At 35.9% G+C, this 25,096-nt stretch overlaps 1 protein-coding gene and 1 long non-coding RNA gene across 7 annotated transcripts in view; one reads left to right on the forward strand and one right to left on the reverse strand.

Moving 5' to 3' along the window:
- Nucleotides 1-8,607, reverse strand: part of LOC135425969 (uncharacterized) — a 66,928-nt gene extending 58,321 nt beyond the window's left edge. The window contains exon 1 of the long non-coding RNA XR_010435809.1: nt 8,470-8,607. This is a non-coding gene — a long non-coding RNA (uncharacterized LOC135425969). The remainder of the gene's footprint in view (nt 1-8,469) is intronic.
- The window catches only part of LOC135425843 (ATP-dependent translocase ABCB1-like), a 57,231-nt gene extending 32,711 nt beyond the window's left edge, over nt 1-24,520 (forward strand). For 5 of the 6 annotated variants that reach the window (XM_064678551.1, XM_064678544.1, XM_064678562.1 and 2 more), the window contains 19 exons: nt 255-368; nt 1,329-1,439; nt 2,508-2,633; nt 2,824-3,027; nt 3,383-3,553; nt 5,707-5,868; nt 6,711-6,893; nt 7,707-7,853; nt 8,179-8,283; nt 9,447-9,524; nt 10,799-10,882; nt 11,863-12,066; nt 15,014-15,114; nt 16,114-16,254; nt 17,379-17,535; nt 18,303-18,500; nt 20,069-20,275; nt 21,678-21,824; nt 23,216-24,520. In XM_064678551.1, the coding sequence (XP_064534621.1) occupies nt 255-368; nt 1,329-1,439; nt 2,508-2,633; nt 2,824-3,027; nt 3,383-3,553; nt 5,707-5,868; nt 6,711-6,893; nt 7,707-7,853; nt 8,179-8,283; nt 9,447-9,524; nt 10,799-10,882; nt 11,863-12,066; nt 15,014-15,114; nt 16,114-16,254; nt 17,379-17,535; nt 18,303-18,500; nt 20,069-20,275; nt 21,678-21,824; nt 23,216-23,410 (2,835 nt within the window). In that variant the 3' untranslated portion in view covers nt 23,411-24,520. Of the gene's footprint in view, nt 1-254; nt 369-1,328; nt 1,440-2,507; nt 2,634-2,823; nt 3,028-3,382; nt 3,554-5,706; nt 5,869-6,710; nt 6,894-7,706; nt 7,854-8,178; nt 8,284-9,446; nt 9,525-10,798; nt 10,883-11,862; nt 12,067-15,013; nt 15,115-16,113; nt 16,255-17,378; nt 17,536-18,302; nt 18,501-20,068; nt 20,276-21,677; nt 21,825-23,215 lie in introns of those variants that run through there. The other variant, XM_064678579.1, reaches the window with a different exon arrangement.
- Nucleotides 24,521-25,096: the final 576 nt, after the last annotated feature.

Genomic DNA, 25,096 nt, shown 5'->3' on the forward strand with positions numbered 1-25,096 from the left:
TCAATCACCTTTTCACTTCTTCTCAATATGTTTGCAGCATTAACATTGTGCATGAGCTCAGTTCTCAGCTGACTCTTAAAAAGCCCTTTTCTTAACGTTATTCTCTGTTTTCAGTTTTTCTGTAATTCTAGATTCCTTAAACTTCTGTTAACAGGCATGGAGCCTCCTGACGCAAAAATATTTAAAGTAAATAAATAAATGTAATCCTCTGGTTAATAAGAACGAATATATGTCACTGTAAATATTTCTTTCAGGTCTTTTTCTCTGTATTGATTGGAGCTTTCAGTATTGGACAGACTGCTCCAAGCATAGAGGCATTTGCTAGTGCAAGAGGAGCTGCCTATGTGATCTTTAATATAATAGACAATGTGAGTATCCTTGCCCTTCTTATCATTTCAAAACTTCTTTTGAAGATAAGAGACCTTTCTTTTTAAAGACAGGCACTATTTATGGAAATGAAATCAATCAGATTAAATAACTGTGTAAAATAAGCAGAAATAAATAGATAAAACCAGACAGAATGTGTAATTATTAGTCAGTTCCTCTTTGTCTTTTAGAATTATCAGTCCTTGCTTCAAAGGTCTCTGAATCACTTGGTTTCAAAGGGTATCCTCTAATGTTTTTATCATGAAGGACATGTCTGTGGTGCTGTAATCACATGATTATAGACAGTGTAGGTATATGAGCATAGTTTTCATGGTATCAGTGACACCAATGGTAGTGTGAGTGCCAGCAAATCAATAAAACACAACCTGGTAAACTGGATATGTACCTCAACTGCCAAGAGATTCTAAAATCAGAGAAGCTGTGATTTTGCTGGCTAATGAAGCTCTATGAAATGCAATTGCATGTTTTGGATTATTGTTAAGGTATACTTCAAGTTCTAGACCCACTCTAGATGGAAACAAACTCACTGATAATTAAGAAATCTGCTTCTGAGTAATGATCAGCAGATCAATTGTTTCTCAGACAAATTGTTTCAGCAGAAAGGCCAAAGCTATAAATGAACAGCTCGTTAGAGATGATGTACTCAGGTTAATCATCAGGCAGTGAAATGAATCTCAGATTATGGCTAGCTGTGGGTACAGTCTTAAGGACATTTGCTAAATTCACACAAAAGCTTAATGGAAAAATTATAAAAGTATTCTTGCATAAACCTATCATCGATGCAGCAACGAGGGAGCAAAACATCATGCAATATATTTCTTTCAGAAATCTCAACTAAATTACTTAAAACCCACATTTAATGTCTCTGAAGAGTAATGGTGCACTCCAGGACTTCTTTATGAAAAAAAATGGGGGGGGGTGTTGTATTTTATTTCACACAGGAACCTCAAATTGACAGTTACTCAGAGGCGGGTTACAAACCGGACTACATTAAAGGAAACTTGGAATTCGAAAATGTTTACTTCAATTATCCATCCAGACCAGATGTTGAGGTATGTAAATGACACTTTATATATATTAGAGTTAAACATATAGATGATTTGTTGGGAAAAAAAAAATCATTAAGAAGTGACATAAATTATGTTATATTGAAAATATAACAATTCCAAGTTGATTCTCTAATGTATATAAAACTACCTTGCCATCACAGTGATTTTAGCTAGATATATTTACACCTTAGCCAAACATGTTAAGTTTTCTGAGTAACTTTCTGTCTGAAGCTATAGTAAGCGTGGCTATGCAAAAAACCATAAATATGTATTTCTGTCAGAACCTAAACTTACACCCTAACCCAACTGTTTGTGTATTGTAATAATAATGAGATCGTGGGTTTCAGAGTACTTGCAATGCAGCTCTCTGGTGACTGTGTGTGAGAAAGCAGATCCAGCAAGGACTTGCTATACATGGAATAGAGATCAGAATCTGTATTTGTCTGTCTAGCCAGAGAATAAGTTTGCTTTTTGAAGCACTGTCATAAATCCATAGTTTGATTCAATGGAGATGGAAGACATTTCAATGATTTCTGAAAATGTTTTCATGGGCAGTGTCTTTGCACTATGTAATTATTTCCTTCCTTACCTTGAAGGAAAATCACTGGCCATGATAAAACAATCTTTCTTACTTTTGATAGGCAGGAAGAAAAGACACAGAGCTTTTAATGATGACTTTTACATAGCTTCCCTGTAGTTTGCATGGTGCATTAGAAAGAATGTGAGGCAACAGAATACAGGAATATCACATCATATTGCATTTCTATACTATATTTTAGTTTTGGTAGTAATGTTATTATTATTTTGTCATATGAACTGGTTCATGAGAGAGGTAATTGTGAAGTGTGTTGTATAACACCTTGATATTGGACCAATCGTGATGTAAATGTAAGGAAATTAAGCTGAAATCATGTTATCCAAAATTTAAACCCACGTTTACAAATTTTATTTTGTACCAGATTCTGCTACAAATACAAAGGGTATTTTATTGTAGTCTTTATATTTTCATCAAATTTACACTGATATTTCTACATACTGTTATGTTTTTGATTCCCTTTCCTATATGCACAGATACTGAAGGGCTTGAATCTCAAGATTAGTTCTGGCCAGACAGTGGCCCTGGTTGGCAGCAGTGGCTGTGGGAAAAGTACAACTGTTCAGCTCATCCAGAGATTTTATGATCCCAAGGAAGGCACGGTAGGATACTACCTCAAGTGAGCTGACTGCTCTGTATGTCACACTTGTTGAAAGCCTAGTTCTGGCCTCACTCACCTTGTTCCAATGCTATGGTGAAGTCTTGCCTAAAAAGGCATGTGCCAGCATGGAAAGAGAGGTTCCTTGGTCAAAACGCTCAGTAAACAATTTTTGTCTGCTTCCTTATGATTAGGTTACCATTGATGGGCAGGATATTAAGACCTTGAATGTAAGATATCTGCGGGAGATTATCGGTGTGGTGAATCAGGAGCCCGTGCTCTTTGCTACCACTATTGCAGAAAATATTCGTTATGGCCGTGAGGACGTCACCATGGAAGAGATTGAAAAAGCTACCAAGGAAGCCAATGCTTATGACTTCATCATGAAGCTGCCCAATGTAAGCAGACCAGTTCTCCTGCTGAACCAATTTCTTCTAAACCCTCCTGTGCCAAATAGTTCCTTAGGAGGAACGCTTGTTAAGAGAGGAAGCTATCCTTGGAGCTGTGAATATGCAAAGCTATGCAGAGATTCTCGTAACTTTTGAGAAAAATGTTAATTTTATATCTTCAGGTCATGATTTGGCAGGTATTTGAAGAACTATTAGAATTCCAGGAACACAAATGATTAGGCGGGTTTATCCAAGTACGCGTTTATTCCTGTAAAGGAAGGGGTGATTCTTTTATTTACACTGCCTGTCTTTGCTGGCAGTACTGTACCACTGAGTGTTTTGAATGCGTGTGGTTGTCTTGTAGAAGTTTGAAACCGTGGTTGGAGAAAGAGGGGCACAGCTGAGTGGAGGCCAGAAACAAAGAATAGCAATTGCCCGAGCTCTGGTTCGCAATCCTAAAATTCTTCTGCTTGATGAGGCAACATCAGCTTTGGATACTGAGAGTGAATCAGTTGTGCAGGCAGCACTGGACAAGGTCAGTAGTGTTTTAAAATGAAGCAGGTAAGCAGGAGCCTAATATTTACTTTTTTCCCTGACTTTTGTTGAAAATAGAGAAGCATCAAACAAGAAAGGTAAACTTTGATTTGGCAAATGTTCTTTGTAAGGAGAATTTTTGAGATCCTGCAAGTACTACAGAGAGGAATCTTATTTCAAGCAAGAAGATGGAATCATATTTTCTGCATTATTAAGCTTAAATCAACATTTTCTTGGTGTAAATACCATCCTCTGTTATTATCTGTCTTACTGACATGCGTATTGTTGTCAGTCACCTGCTTAATTAACTTATGAAGCCTAACAGAAAAAATAAGCATTACCAGCATGTCATAATTGTTTGTAGCAGTGACTTGGCTTGAAATACTCCAAGGAAACACTTGCTTCAGTTAACATGAATTCTTCTAGGTGCTTCTTTTGTTCTTAGTGTAGAACTGTCTTGATAATGGACAGCTCATCCATCGTGCAACTCAGGAGTCTCAATATTATATTTACCTTACAAATTTGTATCCTTGTGAACCTTTGCAGAAGACCTAGGGACTCATAGAATCATAGAGTGGTTTGGGTTGGAAAGGATCTTTAAAGATTATCTAGTCTCCACATGGAACAAGGACACGGCCACTAGATCAGGTTGCTCAGAGCCCCATCCAAGCTGGTCTTGAACACTTCCAGTGGTGGGGCATCCACGACGCTGGGCAACCTGTTCCACTGTCTCACCACCCTCATCGTAAAAATTTTTTTCCTTATATCTGATCTAATTCTACTCTCTTTCAGTTTAAAATCATTGTCCTTTGTCCTGTTACTACAGGCCTTGGTAAAAATCTCTCACCTGGTGGTCATAATGGTGGTCACCCTTTAGGTGCTGAAAGGCTTCAATGAGGTCTCCCGGGAGCCTTCTTTTCTCCAGGTTGAACCCCAGCTCTCTTAGCCTGTCTGCATAGGAGAGGTCTGTTAGCTCTCTCGTAGTTTTTGTGGTCTTCCTCAGAACTCGCAGTACTCCAGGTGGGATCTCAACAGAGGAGAGTAAAGAGGGAGAATCTCCTCCCTCAATCTGCTGGCCACGCCTCTTTAGATGCAGCCCAAGTTACAGTTGGCTTTCTGGACTGCAAGCACACATTGTCAGCTCGTGTCCAGTTTTTCATCCACTACTATTCCAAAGCCTTTCTCTGCAGAGCTGCTCTCAATCCATCTGTATTGATGTTGAGGATTGCCTTGACCCAGGTGCAGGGCCTTTCACCTGGCCTTGTTGAACTTCATGGGGTTCACGTGGCTTCACTCCTCAAGCTTGCTGGAGACCTGCATGCTATCCCCTCCCTCACGTGAATAAGGTGCACCTCTCAGCTTGATGTCATTTGTAAATTTACTGTGTGCACTCAATCCCATTTATCTATGCCAATGAGGAAGATATTAAATAGTATGGGTGCCAGTATGGATTCCTGAGAGATGTCACTGAGGATGAACTCCATCTGTTTTCCAACAAAATTCCACTGCTTGGGATCATTACTTTGATTAGTTAAGCTAAAATTTGCTTTATCACTTTCATACAGCCTCATGATTAAAATGGCAAGCTCTGACATTTGAAGCATTAGGTGTAATATGTTTATAAATATCCAAAGATAGGTAGATAGTTGAACTAATTTTACATGAAATAGTAGGAGGTTTTATTTTCATTGTAGCTACTTGAGTTAACAATGGCTTAGAGCTTAAAACTCTGAATTTTTTAAAATATGAGTGTGAAGTATTCTCTAATGCTTCTGTGTATAAATTTTCCATGAATTTTAAGGTTTAAATTGAGAACTATGGGCTTAAGTATAAAACCTTCTAGCATTTTAAAAATTTTAAGGTTTGTAACATTCTAAAATTTTAAATATTGAGAATTTTGTTTAGATATTTGTGATCAATAATGTAGGATGTACATGTGCCGCGGTGAAAGATTGCCTCTGCTTCATTTTCAGGGTAAAGATTATATTTCTGCTTTAAGGTACTCATTGAAATATGCTTTTAAATTATTCTGGCAAGTTATATTTTCTGTGAACTCTTTTAGTGTTTCCTTTAGGTCTTATTCAACTCTAGTATGCAGAGGAACACTTTTTGAATTTACTTAGAAGCACTCATATTAAACTTTGCTATTTGTAGGCAAGGGAAGGACGCACCACGGTTGTAGTGGCTCATCGGCTGTCAACAGTCCGAAATGCAGATCATATAGCTGTGTTTGAAGGTGGAGTTGTCGCAGAGCAAGGAAATCACGTTAAACTGCTTGAGAGGAAGGGAATCTACTACAAACTTGTTAACATGCAGGTACTTTTCTTGCTAGCTGTTGCCTCATTTTGGTTTTTGTTTTCCTCACCCACAGTCATTGTATGCTATCAGAAGTATGAGGAATTCTGCAGAATTTGTTAGCAGCCAAAAAAAAAAGTACTTTGACAGGAGAACAGTAATTTGAGAGAGGAGACCACTAGTCTTGATACAATACCTATTAAACCCAGGATAGTACATTTTTAATCCTCTAAGTATTTAAACCTGAAAGATTATTTTATATTTTCCTTTTATGCAGATAAAGTAGAGCAGACTACAGTAGGTTGCTATTCCATTTCTTGTTCTTAGTCTATGATAAAAGGTAAAATAGAGTGGCTGATACTCAAGGAATAGAGCAGGCATATTTTAAGCTGTTTGTTTATATTCCTTCATATTGAATTTCTTTCTAAAGAAAAAAATGTGGAGGAATAGAGGAAAAAGAAAAATAATCCAGCTATGCCAAGTGTGAAAATATGTTTTGAAATTATGTACACAGAAAAAAGAGATTAGATATTATAATAAATATCAGAAATGTATTCATTATTAAGTGAAGACCAAAATACTTTGATATTTACATCCCAATATCCCATGTGACCATTAGATTATAGCAGAGCTTCACTTTGTTTTACTGCATAACCACCATGTCCAATAAAGAAACTGAAACTGCCTCCTCAGAGATCTACTAAAATATAATACAGATTTTCATATCTCCTTTAAAGCATTATATGTTGTTTCCCCCATATCTCTTTCAACTGAAACAAAGTTACTTTTACTTTGATTACCTTATAATTTTGAAAGTAATATATGCATAATTAATCTTAGCATCACATTCTTCCCACTTTTAGGCAATAGAAGCTGAAGTTCCCTCATCAGAAAAAGATGAGAATGCACTAAGTGTCCAAAAACGTGAATCTGAACCAGAATCTGAAGAATCCCTATCAAGAGGATTGAGAAGACGATCAACTCGGAGAAGCATGAAAAAGCCAGGAGAGCAAGATGATGGTCCTGATGAGAAAAAAAGTTCACCTGTAAGTATCTTTGCAGAGATGTTAGTCAATTTGATTCCTTTGAAAGATGTATGTTTAATTCATTCTCCTGGTCAAGAAAGATACAGGAAGAAGGAGGCATTTGATAGGGGTGAAAAAACCATGAGAATTTTTAAATTCTAAATAGCCTTCAACTGTTAATATTCATAGCTTGTTGTTTTATTCTCAACATGAATGATAATACAAATAAAATGGGACTTTAAAAGTCTATAACAAGGTTGATGGGTTTATTATTGAAAATCAATTAAGTTTAAAAGAAATATGTATATTTGCATAATATACTGACATAGTCTATACGGGTTAAACATTCATTTCTGGGTCAGCAACAGAGCATTTGGCCCAACATACAACTCTTACAATAAAAATTGCAAACCCCCCCCCCAAATATGATTGCATTCATATTTACAGTGATTACTTTGCTGTTATAAATGCTTAGTAAACAATTACTTCAATTAATCTAGTCATGGATTACACACAGCAATATGCCCAGAATTAATAGTTCAGTCATCATTGACCAATACCAAGAATATTCACCAACAAAAATTATATAAATAAACTAATGTACAATGACAAGAGCTGTAGATGTAGTGTAACAGCTCTTTCTTCCTTGTATTAGAATAATAAAAAGAAATGTACAATCAGCTTTTTGTACGTTTATCCACGTTATTAAAAAGTATACATTTTTACTTCCTCTGAGTAGATTCTGAGAGGAGGAAATTGATTATTAATCTCTCTTTTTCTCCCTATTTCTCCAAATACGTTCATGCTTGTCCTAACAGAATTTCCATTTTTTAGGAGGAACAATTACCTCCAGCTTCATTTTTGAAAGTTATGAAGTTGAACAAAACTGAATGGCCATACTTTGTAACTGGAACCTTATGTGCACTTATCAATGGAGCTTTACAACCTGGATTTGCGATCATATTTTCTGAAATTATAGGGGTAAGTTGGAGTAAAATATGCCAAAAACTATATTCACACAAAATTTGTTTCTAATAGAATTAGATTTAAAGCAATCACTGCATAATGAAGTTGAAGAGTGGATGAAGCACCATTGCAAATATCTGAAAAATTATATGAAATTTACAAAATCCTAAAAATCTTGCTATCACCTGAATTTTGCTTGCTATACTTGTAATCATATGTAACATATGCTCAAATTTTATATGAACGCAAATGGCTACCAAACTTAGTTATTGAGAAAATGGGAGTATTTTAGATTGTTAGTTGATTTTAAAAAATGTTGTTTTAAATATTGTTCTTATAGGTTTTTTCAGAAACGGACAAGGACATTTTAAGAGAACAGAGCAACTTATATTCACTGCTGTTTTTAGTACTTGGGATACTTTACTTTTTTACTTTCTCTTTTCAGGTATGTTTTATTATTTTTACTTTATTATAATTGTTCATCATCTTTTAGAAATCAGTTCTGAAATATACTAAAAATTTGCATCTTCATAATACACGTCTCCAACTCAAACCAGAACCTGTATTTATGGTTCTAGATGAGTCTTGTGCTGAAACCTTTTTGACCTAGAGCTTCTCATGTGTTAGAGACCTTCCAACCTATTCAGACCTCTGAACTTCAGAACTTGCCCTCTTAATTACCAGCCAAACACATCTCACCTAAGAACCAACCCCTCCAGCCATTACCACTCCCTTCTCACCTTCAAGCCTTCCTGCTTGAATCTGTTAGTGATTGAAAATCTACCAATCTCTTGCCTTAGTTCTCCAATTTTTTAGCTCCCTAAGCCTTTTCCTGTTCAAGCCTTACCTTATGGGAGTCTCCAAAAGATTCCCAGGCCCAATTCATCAGGCAACACTTATTGTGCTGATATTCAGCTCCTTCTGCCGAAATACTAGTGGTTTTAACTGCTACAGCAGTGCCACATAAAAAATTTAAAAAAAAAGTAATCATAATTTCATGTATAGTCTGGTTTATAATGTCTGAATATGTTTGTATAGTTTTATCTGTTAAATGAACCTACACAGTGAAATAAGAAGGTGCGCTTGGGACAGCAGTATAAACAGCCTTGCAAAAACCTTCTGATATATTTATGGGATTGTCTTGCAAGAAGGCCTTGAGTACAGAAGACTGAGTTGTATATGGCTGTGATAAGTTTGCTCAGTTTATAAATGTTCAGACAATGTTTTAAATACGAGTAATGCATTTGACTTCAGTGAATCCAGATTGCCCTACTATTGTTGACTTAAAATGAATGGCCTAAATGCTACTTCTTTAAATCTGACATAGGTCAGCTCATACAAATGAAGTCAAAGGGTTGATTTTCCTTGAAGCATGGTGGTGAAATATTGCTATGCTGCCTATATTATTTTCAGAAAGAATATTTGAATGTCTGTACTGTGAGCCTGCTAGAATTTATGCATATTAAACGTGGTTTTGTATTTGCTTTGTGCAAACAGGACTGCAAGATTTTGTGCTTCAATGTTGTAGAGACGATGTATCTAAAATATTTATTGAATAAACACAAACACTGTAATAGTATGCTAAGCATTGTATCTTTTCTCAAATAGGGTTTCACATTTGGCAAATCTGGAGAAATTCTTACAATGAGGCTTCGATTCATGGCATTTAAAGCAATGCTTAGACAGGTAAAGATAATAAATATTTTGAACTTCGGGGTTTTAAAAACAATTCATTGTAATTAAATGCAATTATTTTTATAATAATGTAATAATGGTAATTTAATAATTAACAATTAAATTACCATTTATCACTTAATAATTAAAAATGTAATAATTAAATAATTATAATAATAACAAAATAATTAATTGTGTTGGTATAATAATAATAATAATTGATAGAATTATATAATTGGTATAATTGTTGATTGTATTTGTACAAATAACTGTATCACTCTACCATATTAGGACTTGTCTACAGAGATAATTGTTTAAATCAGTTTTTAAATCAATTTGGTTAGTTACATGTGGTTAAGCAAAGTATCCTTAGAAGAAGGGTCTTAAGTCAATACAAGAGCTTTTTAAGTGCTCCTTGCAAGGACTAAGATTTACAGCCAAGCTACTACAGCTCCACAGGTTGATGTGCACCAGCAGTATCCCATTGCCTGTTCGTTTACCTGCTTTGTTTTCTTGGTGCCCTTTCTCCTGTAAAGAAATGCAACACAGCTTACATTGTAACTCTTATTTCATAATGTCTGATTTAAACTGGGATATGTATAGACATGGTTTTGTTTATAAATTGGAAGTCTCTGTCAAGGAGCCCCCAAATCCATAATTTTTGTTTGTTAACACAATAATAAGATTGCATATTGAAATCTAAAGCCACTTTCAGAGAATTAAAATATAAATATTTCATAATGTTTTAAAGTAATTCATGTAGGTATCTAAGACAGCCTTAATTTTGCATGATTTCAGGATCAGTATTTTAGACTTTGAAATATGCAATAGAATAGTTATGGGGTTTTATTCTTGCTCATAAAGCTACATGTAGACACAGAATTTGATTCATGTCAATATGACTATTTGCAATGCGACAGAAAACTCTTGTAGTCTGCAAAACTATGACTTATAGGTCAGCCATACTCCAAATCTAATGAAAAAGCAATCTTTCAATTGAGCCTTGAGGTCAGAATGCCAGTAATACTTTACCAGGACTTAATTCAATGCATACTACACATGAAATTTTAAATCAGATACTGGGTCACATGGTGAATAAATTATAAACGTGTACCTGACCCCAACAATTAATGAAGGAATTAAACATAATTAAACATGCAGAGCTGAGGCCACATACACAGTCTTCTGACACTGAACCCAGTTCTATCAGGCAGACCCTGGATTTACTTTGCAGTTTACATGAAATGTCCAAACATGGCTCTTAAAAATAATGTTTCTTATTGTAGGATATGGGCTGGTTTGATAATCCAAAAAATAGCACTGGAGCACTAACTACAAGACTTGCTAATGATGCCTCACAAGTGAAAGGAGTAAGTAAAATTTTGGTTTGGTATTTTTCATATTTGGTTTAGCATATAGCAAAGTTGCAGCTTGGGTGTGACTGGTTGATAATAGTCTCAACTTTGACAACTAAAATTTACTATAATACAATAGTTGGTAGAGAATGCACAGAGAATGCATTATAACAGTAATGATAATATATGTTTACAAAAAAATTTCCAAGTAAACCTTTTCTAAAGTTTACTATTGTGCTGTATTGTGATCTTCATTATTAAACAAATCTATTGGGAATCTCTTATCTAAGAAATCTGTTTAAAGAGGTCTTATTCACCTAAAGACGTGCATCTAAATTTGTTCTGCTTAGGACCTCCTGCTACTTTTCTGATGACATAGATTCCTTAATTAAAAAAAAAAAATATGCAAGCAATAGGCTTTTTTTCCTCTGTTACTTTTTGGAGTTTCTTTAAAAATAAATTGTGGATTTTCAGGGGTCTGTAATACCAAGCCAAAGTACACTGAATGGAATTATTAGTATATGCTTAAGTAAATTTTTACTTCTCCAAGAAGTTACGAGGTGGTTTTTTTTCTGAACTGAAGAATTCTGAAGTATCTTTGGCTTTATTTCTATTGGAGAAGTTAAACATTTAATTTTCTTTTTCATTGGGCTTTGTGTGATGACTTATAAAGTAAGTGTATGATCTACAAAATAGGACTGATTTTAATGTGAAGATGTACATGTGAATATGTATGGAGGTTAAAGTTTGTTCAGCTTGAAGAGCAGAATTTAGAAATTGTGGTGTACATTTAAGTAATCAGCACATGGGAAAAGAAGAAATAAATGTGATCTAGGTATTTTTATACAAAAGCATTTAAGAAACTCCTATTTTGAAAAAGCTGAGTTAAGATTTTTTAAATAGTGCCTTGAGAATCAGGAATATTGTGGGTGAAAATGCTTTTCTTATTTAAATCACAGTTACTTTAGTAAGAAATGCCTTTTTTCTTCTTCCAGGCAACTGGTGTCAGACTAGCATTAATTGCCCAAAACATAGCCAACCTGGGGACTGGAATTATTATATCATTAATATATGGCTGGCAGTTGACCCTGCTACTTTTAGCTGTTGTGCCAATCATTGCAGTGGCAGGAATCCTTGAAGTGAGGATGTTGGCTGGGCATGCTAAGAAAGACAAAAAAGAGCTGGAAGCTGCAGGAAAGGTGGGTTTAGAGAAATTTATCTATTTCTGTATAATATATACAGTCATGTTTACCAAAGTATTGTTACTGGATGTATTACTTCCAAATACAGAACAATTCATAATATATAACTTCCAGAGACAGCCTAAACTCCATGTAGTTACACTAGTAGACCTACAGAGCATCACACCTCTTCAATAATAATTGAAGAATTATGTTATTAACCAATATATATATTTATAGCTGATAAATCCCTGAATGTGCTAAATGCTATTCAGGCACATTCCTTTCTCATTCCTATTCTGATCATCTTTGTTTTCCTTTATTTTGCAACACTCTTCATTTTGACATTCTTTTTCGTTTGTTTTTTTTTTTCCCTGTCATCCCTTTTTGGCATGTCATCTGTCTTATGTTTATTACATTGCTCTTTTTTTTCCCCCCTCCTTCGTCTTATTGGTGTTTCAAGGGATAATATGTATATACCAACTGGTTTCTGAGTCTGTTTGCCATTCCTTCCTTTCTTGTTTGAGTGGAAGAGAAAGATGAGAACTGAAAAGTAAGAAGGCTAGACTCTTTAACAAATTAAATGAAGGCATTTAATGTCACTTCATTCCAAAAATTCTTTTGGGACAGAACAACTATTTCATCACTTCCCAGATAATTGCTTTCTTCAAGGCAAAACTTTTCTAAAATCTCTTCCTATGTCCTACTTAAACTGAGAGGAAAATCATTTATCTAAGACCATGCACATAAGGAATAGTACTAATATTCAGATTTGGTATTTAAATATATGTGTCTGCATGTGTTCTAGCAGTGTAATGTCGTCTTGTAGTTACTTGAGGTGCCATAGAGTTGGGTGGCCTCCAGTTGCCATTTCAGAAGGGTCTGGGTCTACTCTGTGCTCTATGTTGTATCTGCCATGCCTTACCCAAATGTTTTGAGTATCCTAGACCATCTCCAAGGGCACAAGTCACCTGCATGTAGGCAATTAGATTAGAGTCCTTCCCACTCCAATCAATGATTTTGGAGAAGCAGACTAAGTAGGCACACCGTGCATAGACAGATGAATTGCTTTCTGGTTATGTTGAATAGGTATCCACTGACCCTCCCAGTAACTCCTGTTGACTAAATGAGGTTTATTTCCTTCCTTCCATCATGTCTGTAGATAAAGTTGCTGAAAAACATTTTTGTCCCTCCAAGGCCACAGGAAATTGTGCAGAATGATCTTTCCACGGGCTTTTTCATACAAGCCAAAGAATGCAATTCCTTTCCTTCCCACTGACTACATTTCTTCTGTTCCCCCTCTCTAATGGCTGAATATTTATTTCATGTAGTTTTGTTGTAAGATATGGCAGAAAAAAATTGACAATTCTTGGAATAGGCACTAAAGACTTTTTTAATGCCGCAGATTGCGAAGAATTACCACAGGTGTTACAAATATTTATGACATTTTTACAAAACTTAAAAAAATATTTACTTTTCATAGAAATGTATGAGTTTCCCCTCTCAAGACCACCTAAGCAAGGACTGGACTACCGGAATTTTATTAAATTTTCATTTTTTTAAAAAATCAGGATTTTTTGGAGAAACAATGGTGTTTTACCTGGAAATTTGCATTCTGCAAAGGACTTAAGTTACTGAAAACCTTACTTTATGGTCTTTATTAGACTCAAACCATGATGCATTAAATGTATATTTCAGCAAAATATGTTAAAGCCCTCAAGGTCTTCATCATCTTTGTTGCCTTTCTCTGGATATGGTCCAGCACTTCAATGTCCTTCTTGAAGTCAGGGGCCCAAAACTGAACTGAGTACTCAAAGTGCAGCCTCACCAGTGCTGAATACAGCAGGACAATGATTTTTTATACAATGTCTGCAAAAGTCTAGCTAAATTGTTGGTATTGCCCATATTCCTTTCCTGCTGTATGTACAGTTCTGAGGTAAAAAAAGACATTACTTTGCATTTGTACTGTATCTATGCTCATAAATGAGCTGTCCTGCTTAATACCCATCCTTAGAAATGAGACTGATTGGCAGCTGAATAGAGCTTAGATATAGCTGTTTAATAACATTTGAGATGCATTAGGAAATTGAAAATATCCATCCCTGTGGGACTGTCAACTACAATACAGTACATGTGCCCTCCCAGAGCAACAGGATTTCAGGACAACTGGAATACTCAGTCTAGCACATATTTCATGGGAGGCTATGTAGGTTGTGCACTCAAGCCTGATGTTTCATCCAGAGGTGAATAGAGGGATGCAGCATTGTTCCAGTGTCTGAAGAGATGTGGTTATTCCAGGTGTCATCTGTTGGTCACTTCTAAGCATCATCCATTCTACATTAATATGGACTAAATAGACCATACAGGTTCCTAGCCTCACTGTGTGGTCACTGAGGAAGACTTTGTGGGCACCTCCATAGTCTTAACAGATTATGTAAAAGCTTTGAATCTGTTACTCCCATAATAGACACACATTTATTGGCTTCAAATGTTGCTAGGTACCCTTGTGCATACAAATGACTCGAGTCTACATATCTGCAAGATTAAAGAATGTATTATTGTTCAGATCAAACATTTACTGCTGAGATCTAAGTTAGGCTCTAAGGCACGTAAGCAACCTGGACATTTTGATTGTAGCCCAAACTCAGTGGACTGGAATTTGAATGCTCATACTCCATTTTTCTTGTTGAATAGCTTCTCCATACTTGTCATTGCTGCCTAATGCTTTCTCACCATTTATTTGTAGGACATTAAAGAGGTCTTATCAGAAAATTCTGAGCATCGTAAGAAAATCTCATTGTCATAGAAAGAAAAATGTAAAATGATTATTTTTGATATCAAACATCCATGATTTTAATAACCAATATAAAAAATATAAAATTACATTCCAACAGAATTGTTTTATTAGTTTAGGATAAGAAATTTATCTTAATTTTTGATTAAAACATTTATGTTTCTATTGCAGATTGCCACAGAAGCAATAGAAAATATTAGAACTGTTGTTAGCTTGACCCGAGAAAGAAAATTTGAGTTGATGTATGGAGAATATTTGATTGTACCATACAGGTATAATAAAAATAACTAAGCTAAAAAAAAAAATCTGTAATAAATTGCACATATTTACTTCAACAAAAATAGATTTTTTTTTGATAGTGTGTATGATTTAATGTATAATTTAATTACCTCAAAATTAATGTAAATATTTTGCATATTTTTTTATTAACAAACACAACCACCACCAGCTGACCTTTTTTTAAACTTGATTTAATTAATTTTCTTTATAATATTGGTATTTTCTATTACAATGTCACTTGGTTTGGAAAAATGTTAGTTTTAAGTGAGCTTTGGAAGTGATCTAATCTGAATTTCCACCTGAAGTGTTTTTGATATTTAATTAGAAGCTTTTTAATGTAAATTGAATATTACCTTCTGCCATTGTTTAAAGTATTAGAGGGACTGAAAATATTTGAGTAATTGCTTATTGGTTTGTAGCTGAAAAAAAGTAATATAAATCTGCCTGGACTAAAAAAAAATTTAAAAGTTTTAAAGTGAAAAACTAAAAAGATTCTGTCAAAGAAAGTTTTATTTGTTCTAGAAGGGAATGTTTCATTTTCAGATATTCATGAGAAAAGTAAAGGAAATGACAGCATCTGTACACAGATATAACAAGAGACTTGTGAGGATGCCACTAACACATCAACCATAATAATTGAGTGATTAGAGCACAGTGCAGGACATAAAAGATATTGCTTAGCTTTTTCCTCAGGCTGCTGGGTTTTGAGTTCACATCTCACAACTTTCAGAACAGTGCCTAACCATTCTCAGGGTTGACACTGATGGGATTGCTCCGAGACTTCCATCTTACTGTTGTTCTAGTATAAAAAGGAAGTTATTGCTCTATGGGTCAGTTTGTCTGGAAGAGACAGAGATATGTTTTTTAGTTAATGTTTCAGTGTATGTACACTTTCCATTCATAACAGTATCAACTGAAGTCAGTTGGTATTTGCATATTAGAACTTAAGTATGATTGCACACTTTGATGAAAATGTGCATTCTTTCTTACAGAAATTCTGTGAAGAAGGCACATATATTTGGCTTTACTTTTGCCTTTACACAAGCAATGATGTTCTTTACCTATGCTGCCTGTTTCCGGTTTGGTGCCTATCTAGTGGCAAATGGACACATGGAGTATAAAAGCGTGTTTTTGTAAGTATCACATTTGCAATATTTTTCTGTCTATCCAGAAAAATCCTTTATTATTTAAGAGACAATAACTCAATACAGGGCTGTGTAAACAAGTTCTAAAAGACTGAGGTTCTACCAGTATAGATATCAGTGACCTCAATACCCAAGAAGGTCAATCATACCAATTTTTTGTTGGCAACCTAATTGTGGTAAACACAGCTCATTTTGACTGGAAGATGTTGGAAAGTGCCTGCATCCCATCTGCTAGCTGAATGTCTCTAGTCAGCTGAGTGAGTGGACTTGCAGTGGCTCAGTCAGACTTGAAAGGGATTGTTTGACCTAAAATTGTGTGAGCTCTTCTAGGCCGTTTAAATGCAGAATAAAACAGATGACTTTATGAGCTCTGAAAAGACAAAATTTAAAATAAATGAATCTATTTTACTTTACTTTAAAAGAGGTCTCATAGATCTCATATGTGAAATACCACTTCTCAGTTGTGTGGCAGTAATTAATAGCTGAAGACAGCAGGTTCTTAAACTATTCTAATGTAGCCTGTAAAATTACATAAAATTTCATAAAATTACATAAAAATCACCACAAAGCAATAATAGCATAGTTTTCAACCCTTTTCAGTACTGTAAATCATGCTATTTTTTCCATCAGAGCTGTGATAGAAAATTAAATCTTTATTGTCACCTTGTTACAGGCTTGATTTCTTATTTTTGTTGATGCCTTAAAAATTGATCACTGACTCCCAAAAATCATGGAACCATAGAGAGGAAACCATAGCAATAGCAGGATTAGAGTAACAATTCTGCCATCCATTGACCCTTTCCTTATAGCCTCAGCTGAGATGTAATATACTTAATCAGTATCAATAACTAAAGAAATTAGTGATAATAAGTAATGCAAATACTGAATTTAGAATGCAGACATGTTTATTTCACATCATTGAAAGAGGGTGAAAAAGGAATTTCTGGAGCTAAATGAGTAATTGAACCAATAATAGTTGGTTACTACTTTACTCTTTCTAAATTTAGCCCTCTTTTTTCTCTGAGTGAAAGAAAAAGTTGGCTGCAGCCCCATTTCCATTGTCCTTTTCTCCATTGTCTATTGATTATTTTTTTTCCTGATTTCTTTTGTAGAGTGTTTTCAGCTGTTGTATTTGGTGCAATGGCCTTAGGAGAAACCAGCTCTTTTGCTCCAGACTATGCTAAAGCCAAGATATCAGCAGCCCACCTGTTTCAGCTGTTTGAAAGAGTGCCCTCAATAGATAGTTACAGTGAGGAAGGAGAGAAGCCCGTAAGTAAGCCATGTGTAACGGGTGATATTTTCTGTCAGTAATATGAACAGCACTCTTCTCACTTCCCTCAAACTGATTTTTCCTCTCCTGATTACATCTTTTTCCCAACGCATTCTTGACACTTTATCTGAACACAACATGGACCAAGTCCTCTATTGTGAGTCCAGCTTTTGCTCATAATGGCAAAAGGTCATTTGTTTTGAAAACCCCTATTGATTTCAGGGAGGGGAGTAAATACTTCTGCAATTCTATTAGAATCATCTGTGAAATTGTCTTAAAGATGTAACTGCCACGGTCCGAGGGGGGACGGGGCCGTGACACAGCACGGACGGGTCCGGAGACAAGGCAGAGCTGCAAATGGAAGACTTTATTGAGGTGTCCTGAGGTTTTATGGGTTCAGGGGGGAAAGGGCTAGAACACGGGGTGGAGCATGAGACAGACAAACGGGGTAGGGACACAGGCAAAGGAGGAGGACCATGGGAGGAACCGGGGAAGGAGAGGGCGAATGGTAACTGTCTCCTCTCTGCAGCTTCTGCAGCCTATCAGAGAGGGGAGCGGGAAAGCAGGGAGCAGGCAAACTCGTGGCAAGCCCGGGTATGCCCAGGCTCTGCACTGTGTAGTGTGGATACAATGAAACCACATAATAACAGTAAAGTCCATATACTAAAGTCCTGTCAATTGCTGTATGTCTTTCTCCACGCCTGGAACAGCTCCCATCCTGAATCTTGTTCCTTCACATGTAACAGTGATGCTCTTTTAATTCCAGGAAACATTTGAGGGAAACATAACCATCAAAGATGTGGCATTTAACTATCCAAACCGACCAGAGGTCAAAATCCTCCAGGGTTTGAATCTAAAAGTAGAAAAGGGACAAACTCTGGCTCTTGTTGGTAGCAGTGGCTGTGGAAAGAGTACTGTGGTTCAGCTGCTCGAGAGATTTTATGACCCACTTGATGGAGAAATGGTAAGTATTTTTTCAAGAACATGTCAATAGATTTAAGTGAGGGTGTGCTTACTGGTTTTATGTGATGTGATAAAGTATACTAGATATTTCTAGTTTTCTTTTTCAAGTATTTTTAATGTTAAAAATCAGCACTGGCTCATTAGGGCTCCTTAATTGAATGAGTCCCAGTTTCCCACGTTATATGGAATTAATGAAACAAGATCTGTGTGGTAAAAATATGCCTGACCCATGGCCTAATGGTGGTTTTGAATTCAGAGCAAATTTCCTGAGTTTTTTATATTATGAACACTTTAAAATTTGTGAAACATACATATACATATCTACTTCTGTAGAGTGTAGTAACAGAATTTGCTGTCTATGTTCTTTCAGAAAAACCAAAACCAGAGAACATTGCCAAAAATAATTTTTATGGTAATTTTTACTTGTCAGAAACATCTTTCAGAGTGTGTCCACATACCAAGTGGTAGACTGTAAATACTTTCAGTAATTTTGGTCTAAAATACATGTAAAGTTTCCTACATTACTTATTCAGCAACTTTACATATTTTTTTTTCACATAACAGTATTGTTTATTGCCATTGCTCTTTGATGTAAATGTATTCAGAGACTGTGTTTGAAAAACAGGGCACACATTTTGGGCTGGATGAGATGAGAATAAGAAGGATTTCAGAACTTGTCTCTGCAGAGGGGAAGCAATACTTAAATGAGACCTAGATGCAATGGACAAGATTTTTTTGAGAGTTGAAATGCCCAAACATGTCCAGTGTAGCAAAATGATTTGTAGAAAGTAGCAGCACAAGTACTCCAAAAGTATGTTTAACCAAATCTGTCTTCCTTACCAATTTTTTTGACCTTGTATTCATGAATAACCAAATACAGTTTCATGAAAGCACAGACCTCTGGCATAGAAACCACAAAAGCGGTGGGCTAATTCAGAGGCTGAGTTGCCCTGTGAATTCAGGTGAGAGGGGTGTATTTTTAAAAGCAGTAACTGTCTGAGCAGCTGTACACAAAAGTGAGCAATCATGCTGGTCTGATAAGGAGAGTAACCATGCCTAAAAGTCATGATGTTTGGTATGGTAGATCCAAAAATGCCTAATAACTGTATTCTCTAGTTTCTCCAATGATTTTTCACATCAGATAAGGGACAGGAAGCAGATCTTAGCAGGCCACAAATCCATTGGAATTTTGAGGAAAAAAGATGGTAAATACCTATATAGTCAAAAACCATTTCTCCTTTCAAGCTTATTTTTCCTGCTGAATAAAAAATGAAAGAACATTACCCAAGGTTCTTTGAAATTGCCTCAGCATACCCTATCTTCCATTGTCTTCAAAATCCTAATTAAACCTTGAAACAAAAAGATAGGGACTAAGGCAATACTTTTATAAAATAGCCCTCAGAAAATGTTGGGATATAGGGCAGAAGCAGGGCAAGGGATTATGTGAGCTTTCAATTGATCTCTCTAAGGAAAGAGCTGCAATTGCACAACTTCTGTGTATGAATTTACAGTAAGTCTCAAATACATATATAGCCATGTGACTAAAATTTAAAATGTTTGCTTTCTCAGCTTTTTGATGGCAAAGGTGCCAAGGCACTAAATATCAAGTGGCTGAGAGCCCAGATTGGTATCGTCTCACAAGAGCCAATCCTGTTTGATTGCACTATCGCTGAAAACATCGCGTATGGAGATAACAGTCGTCAGGTGCCATTTGAGGAAATTGTTAATGCAGCAAAAGAAGCCAATATTCATACCTTCATTGACTCTCTGCCAGATGTAAGTTATTCCTTTTCTCTCCCACTTGGAACTGGAAGTGACCTAAAGTGGCAGGGAATAATTGTGTCTGCTTGTAAATACCCGGGGTACAATAATTCCCTGAGATGAAAAAAGATCTGAAACAATTTTTGAAACATTTTTCCTTTCTTAATTGTGTTCACCATAATTATTGTTTTTGTGGGAGATTCCAGTGTCGGGTAGAGAGCTGAACATTCAAGATCTTTGGGAAGAAAGGACACAACTGTAACTAATTGAGAACTGGAAGTGAGGGGTGGAGGTTTTTAAGTAAATGGAACCTTTCTTTTTAAGCTCTTGTCCATCTCAAGCACATGTAAAAGACTCTGCTAGACTGACAAGGGTATACATTTCTTCTAGTTTATCTAGTCAGAATTTAAATTTCTAGTATTCCTGTGGTCCGAAAATACAGTTTTTCACATATATATATCTGACCACCACACAATAATGTAAGAATGAGCATCTTGGTCAGACAAAAGGTCTGCCATGCACATAATCTTGTCCCAGGCAGTGACCACCAAGACATATTTACAAATAAGTATTCAGAAAGGCTAAACATTTAATCCCATTTCCCCTGAATTCTCATCTTACTTTGCGTAATTTGTGACTTGGGAACTTCCTAAGATAGAAAATGTTTTTTATTATTTAGTTTTGTATGGATTTTTCTTCTGTGTGTTTGACAAATCAGTTTCTAACCTGTGCCAACTTGCTTTCAAAACTTTCTGAAGTTGGGAGGTTGCCAGCTTAGTTGCATGTTGTACACATTCAGACTGATTTCAGGCTGATAAACGGCTTAAAAAAATACAAAAGCCGAGGCCCATGATTTTTGCAGACCATGTTTACTTTCTAATGACTTATCAAGATCTGCTGGTCTGCCTTAACTTTCCTAACTCAATAAGAAGCATAACTGTCCAGACAGATATAGATAAAGTCTAAAAATGTCTTTGCCCATATATAGATATATAATTTGGCCTGAATCTCATACATCTTACACATTGCTTTTTTTTTCAGGATGAATAAAAGTTGGTTAGAATAACTAATTTATTTGGACACTAGCTTGGAGTGTCTTAAGTCAGGGTTTGATCCTCAGTATTGTCAGGGACTTCCACTGATCTTTGGTGCTCTGTCTCCTGATTGAGAATAACATTGCCATCCAACCCTAGGGAGTGCTATTGCTTGGAATTTAGGAAATACTTGATGTTACAAAGAAGTCTCCTGGTGAAAGATCTATAGATCTGTGTCAGCTGGCAGTTCTGGCCAGTTGTTTTCAGAGAGCTACTGGCATGGAATATGCAGTTTATGGGTGGCTGGTGTCAGGGCTGATATGCTTCAGTATACTTCAGAATTGATTTGCATTCATAGCCTGAACTTAATCTATTATTTCCAGAAATACAATACCCGTGTAGGAGACAAGGGAACGCAGCTTTCTGGTGGTCAGAAACAACGTATCGCTATTGCCCGAGCTCTTGTGCGTCGGCCCCAAATTCTGCTGCTGGATGAAGCTACTTCTGCCTTAGACACAGAAAGTGAAAAGGTAACTTAAGTTTAAGCCAGGAGTCTGGAATCTAAATTCCACCCTCCCTTTTTTTTTCTTACATCATGATTATTGTTTTTATTCTCCCAGACTGAAGCCAAAAGCTGGAAATATGGTGTCTTATGCAAACTACACATTTATGCTAATAATAGACAAATATAAAAGTCTTACTCCTTCTTGCAAAAAAAACCCCAAAAAAAGTAATTTTTGCATCTGTATGGCAGCAGACAGACTGAAATTGCAATGAAGAATGCATTCCTCAGCCTAGGATTCTTCAGGCTTCAACTGAAAAAGTGCTGTCAAACTTGAATCAGGACACACAAACTGCAAAGCCAAAAAGACTGAGGATGCTGGCAGAGAACTTTTTTTTTTTGTAAACCTGACAAATCTTGTTTCATAAGTTTTCTTCTTCTCCTAATGCTCTCCAGTCCTTGCTGCATGTTCATGGTTAACACAATATGTTATGTGAAAATTTTTAGAACACTTACTTCTTTTTTAAGCCCAAAGCTGCAATCTTGGTACAACAGAAATACAATCTAGCTGTAAAAAATCAACACAGAGTCCACAAAAAACTTACTATTAATGGGGCAAATGTTATATCAGATATTATAGTCTGAAAAGTTAAAACCTTTGGACCAAGTTGTTATCAACTGTCGGCATAAAAATGAGGTTTGAAGGGAAAATGCCATTAAATAATGCCATGATTCACTGTTTTCTTAATTATGTGCCAGTTAGGCACATAATTGAAATTTCATCTCTCTTTTTATTCCTCATTAATAAACATAAGGAATAAATAAAAGAAAGCAGAGATTCTTTTTAGTATTTTTCTGCCACTGCTAGCTCTAAGAAAAAGATGATTCACGAGACTCCCTGCAAAATCAGGAGAACTAGTCTGATAGCAGTTGACCCAAGAATACTGACTTGACTCCCATGTATAATTAATCTGTCATGAAAGAGACCTGTGGAGGTCCCCAATTAAACATCTTCTTCACACAAGGGCCAATACTGAATTCAAACTTAAATTGCTTAATGCTGTGTCTGGAAGAGTCTTTGAAAATCTCTAAGGAGATTCAGCAGACATTCTTTTGTCCCTGTTCCAATGCTTAATTGTCCTTGCAGTGAACACTTTTTTTTATATCCAGTCAGAACATCTCCTGTTACAATTTATGACCACTTTCTCTTATTCTCCTGCCATGCACCTCAGTAATGAGCCTGGTTCCATCTAATCCTCTTGACAATCACACCTACTATAACAGTTTTGACTCTTTGCCAACACAGGCTAATTCTAAATCAGGAAGCTTGAGCAAGATATTCCCTTTCCCTCACTCTCATATTGCAGTTTACTTCGCAGCTGTCAGAATAGTTCACCTTTTGGTTTGTTCACTGTGCAGATTGTTCAGGAAGCGCTGGATAAAGCCAGAGAAGGCCGTACCTGCATCGTGATAGCTCACCGGCTCTCCACCGTCCAAAATGCTGACAAGATTGCTGTCATACAGAACGGCAAGGTCGTAGAGCAAGGCACCCATCAGCAGCTTCTGGCTGAAAAAGGCATCTACTATTCTCTGGTCAATGTTCAAAGTGTGTAATGCAACATGTAGAATAAAGGCAGTACTTATCTCTGAATTCCCACTGGAGCTACTTCTGCCACTGGAATTATTTCAATATCAGCAGTCAGTCTTGATACTTTTGGTTTTCTTCCTTCCTTTGATAAATCATACAAAACTAAGAAAATATGTACCAGTTTCTCTGTATTAGCTTTCATTATTCAAACAGCTTTATTATGTGGCCAAAACAATGGCCTATTGTCCTCATGAAAGTAGAAGCATGCTAAGCCAAATGTAATTAATATTAGCTTGCTTTGAACTCTGTCAAAAGTCACATTAAACAGGCTTGTCTGTAAGCAACTTGGAAACATTTTCATGCTCAGTAAAAGTAGCTTTGCTATTGTCAGAAAGAAACCTCAAGCCTTATCCTCACTGTGCCTGTATAAGACACAAGTCAGTCTGGGCCTATTGGGCTTGTTACCAACCTGTTATGAGAACTTGCTGGTCAGCTGAAATTTGATTCCAGATGTCTCTTGTGGAGTTTAAGCATGGGATGACAGTAAATGTCTTGAAAACATGGGCAAAGTCTGAAAACAAGGGTCTCAAAACTGCAAGTACCTCAGTGGTGGTTGGTTACTGATCCCCAAAGAGTTGCAATCTTAAGAGATGGAAAAAGACATAACGCAGGAAAGAAACAGCAGATCAGAAAAAATCCCATAACTGATGGGCAAGACAAAGCACCTGCTGCAGCCTGGGAAAGAACTATCTGCAAGTGTCCCGAAGTCCTAGGGGTCAGAGGTCAAAGTCTAAGAATTCTGAAGACTGCAATATTTTATAAAAGGTGAAAATCCTGGATTTGGACGTGGAGGAGGGGGAAGGAAGGCATCTTTTTCATTGTTAGCATGCTTTGCTGAAGAGCTCTTGAACCTGATCACCATGACTGAGACTCCCAAGGACTGTAATTATTGGTGCTAAATCCTTGACATCAGCTCTGTGACATTGGATATTATTTGCTTATTTAGGATGACTGTTAAGCACTAGCTGCTTTGACTATGTAGTAATATTGATTTGTAATCCTTAATAACTAAGCATGAAGCAATGTATATTGTTAATGCATATTTATTCAGTAAAGTTTTGGTTTTAAGTTTAAAACTGGCCTGATTAATCAATCTTCCACAATTCCATCCTAGCAACTTCTGATTCCCTGAGATTTATACATATGGTCTGTCTTACATATCTCTAGATATTTGTACACACAGATCTAGACATTTATACACACCTTAACTAGGCTCATCAATGTACTAATAACACTCTTCAGAATGTTGATTGATGCAGTCTCATTGGAATCACATACCTATTTTCTTTTGTTTCTATCTTAGATGGAAAACCAATTTGACTAGCAAATTTGTTTGTTTCCTATTTATACATTACTTGATACAATAAGATTCTTGTCCATGAGTAAGGCTATTATTCTGCATAATAATATAAAGAAGTTATACTTGCAATTGCAAGAATTGAATAGATACTCTTTAACATTATACTCTGAAGATTCAAGTGAGAACATACATAGACTGACTTTTTTTCCACTAAATTCTGGATGTTAGTATTTTGTTTTTAAACTAGGATTTTTAATTTTTGATGGAACAATTTCTAATGATTGGATTAGTAATTATTAGATTCTTTCCCCAACTTGTGTCATTTTGAAGACTCTTGATTTACCAGACAAAT

The sequence above is a fragment of the Pseudopipra pipra genome, chromosome 1 (assembly GCF_036250125.1).
Source record: "Pseudopipra pipra isolate bDixPip1 chromosome 1, bDixPip1.hap1, whole genome shotgun sequence".
NCBI lineage: Eukaryota > Metazoa > Chordata > Aves > Passeriformes > Pipridae > Pseudopipra > Pseudopipra pipra.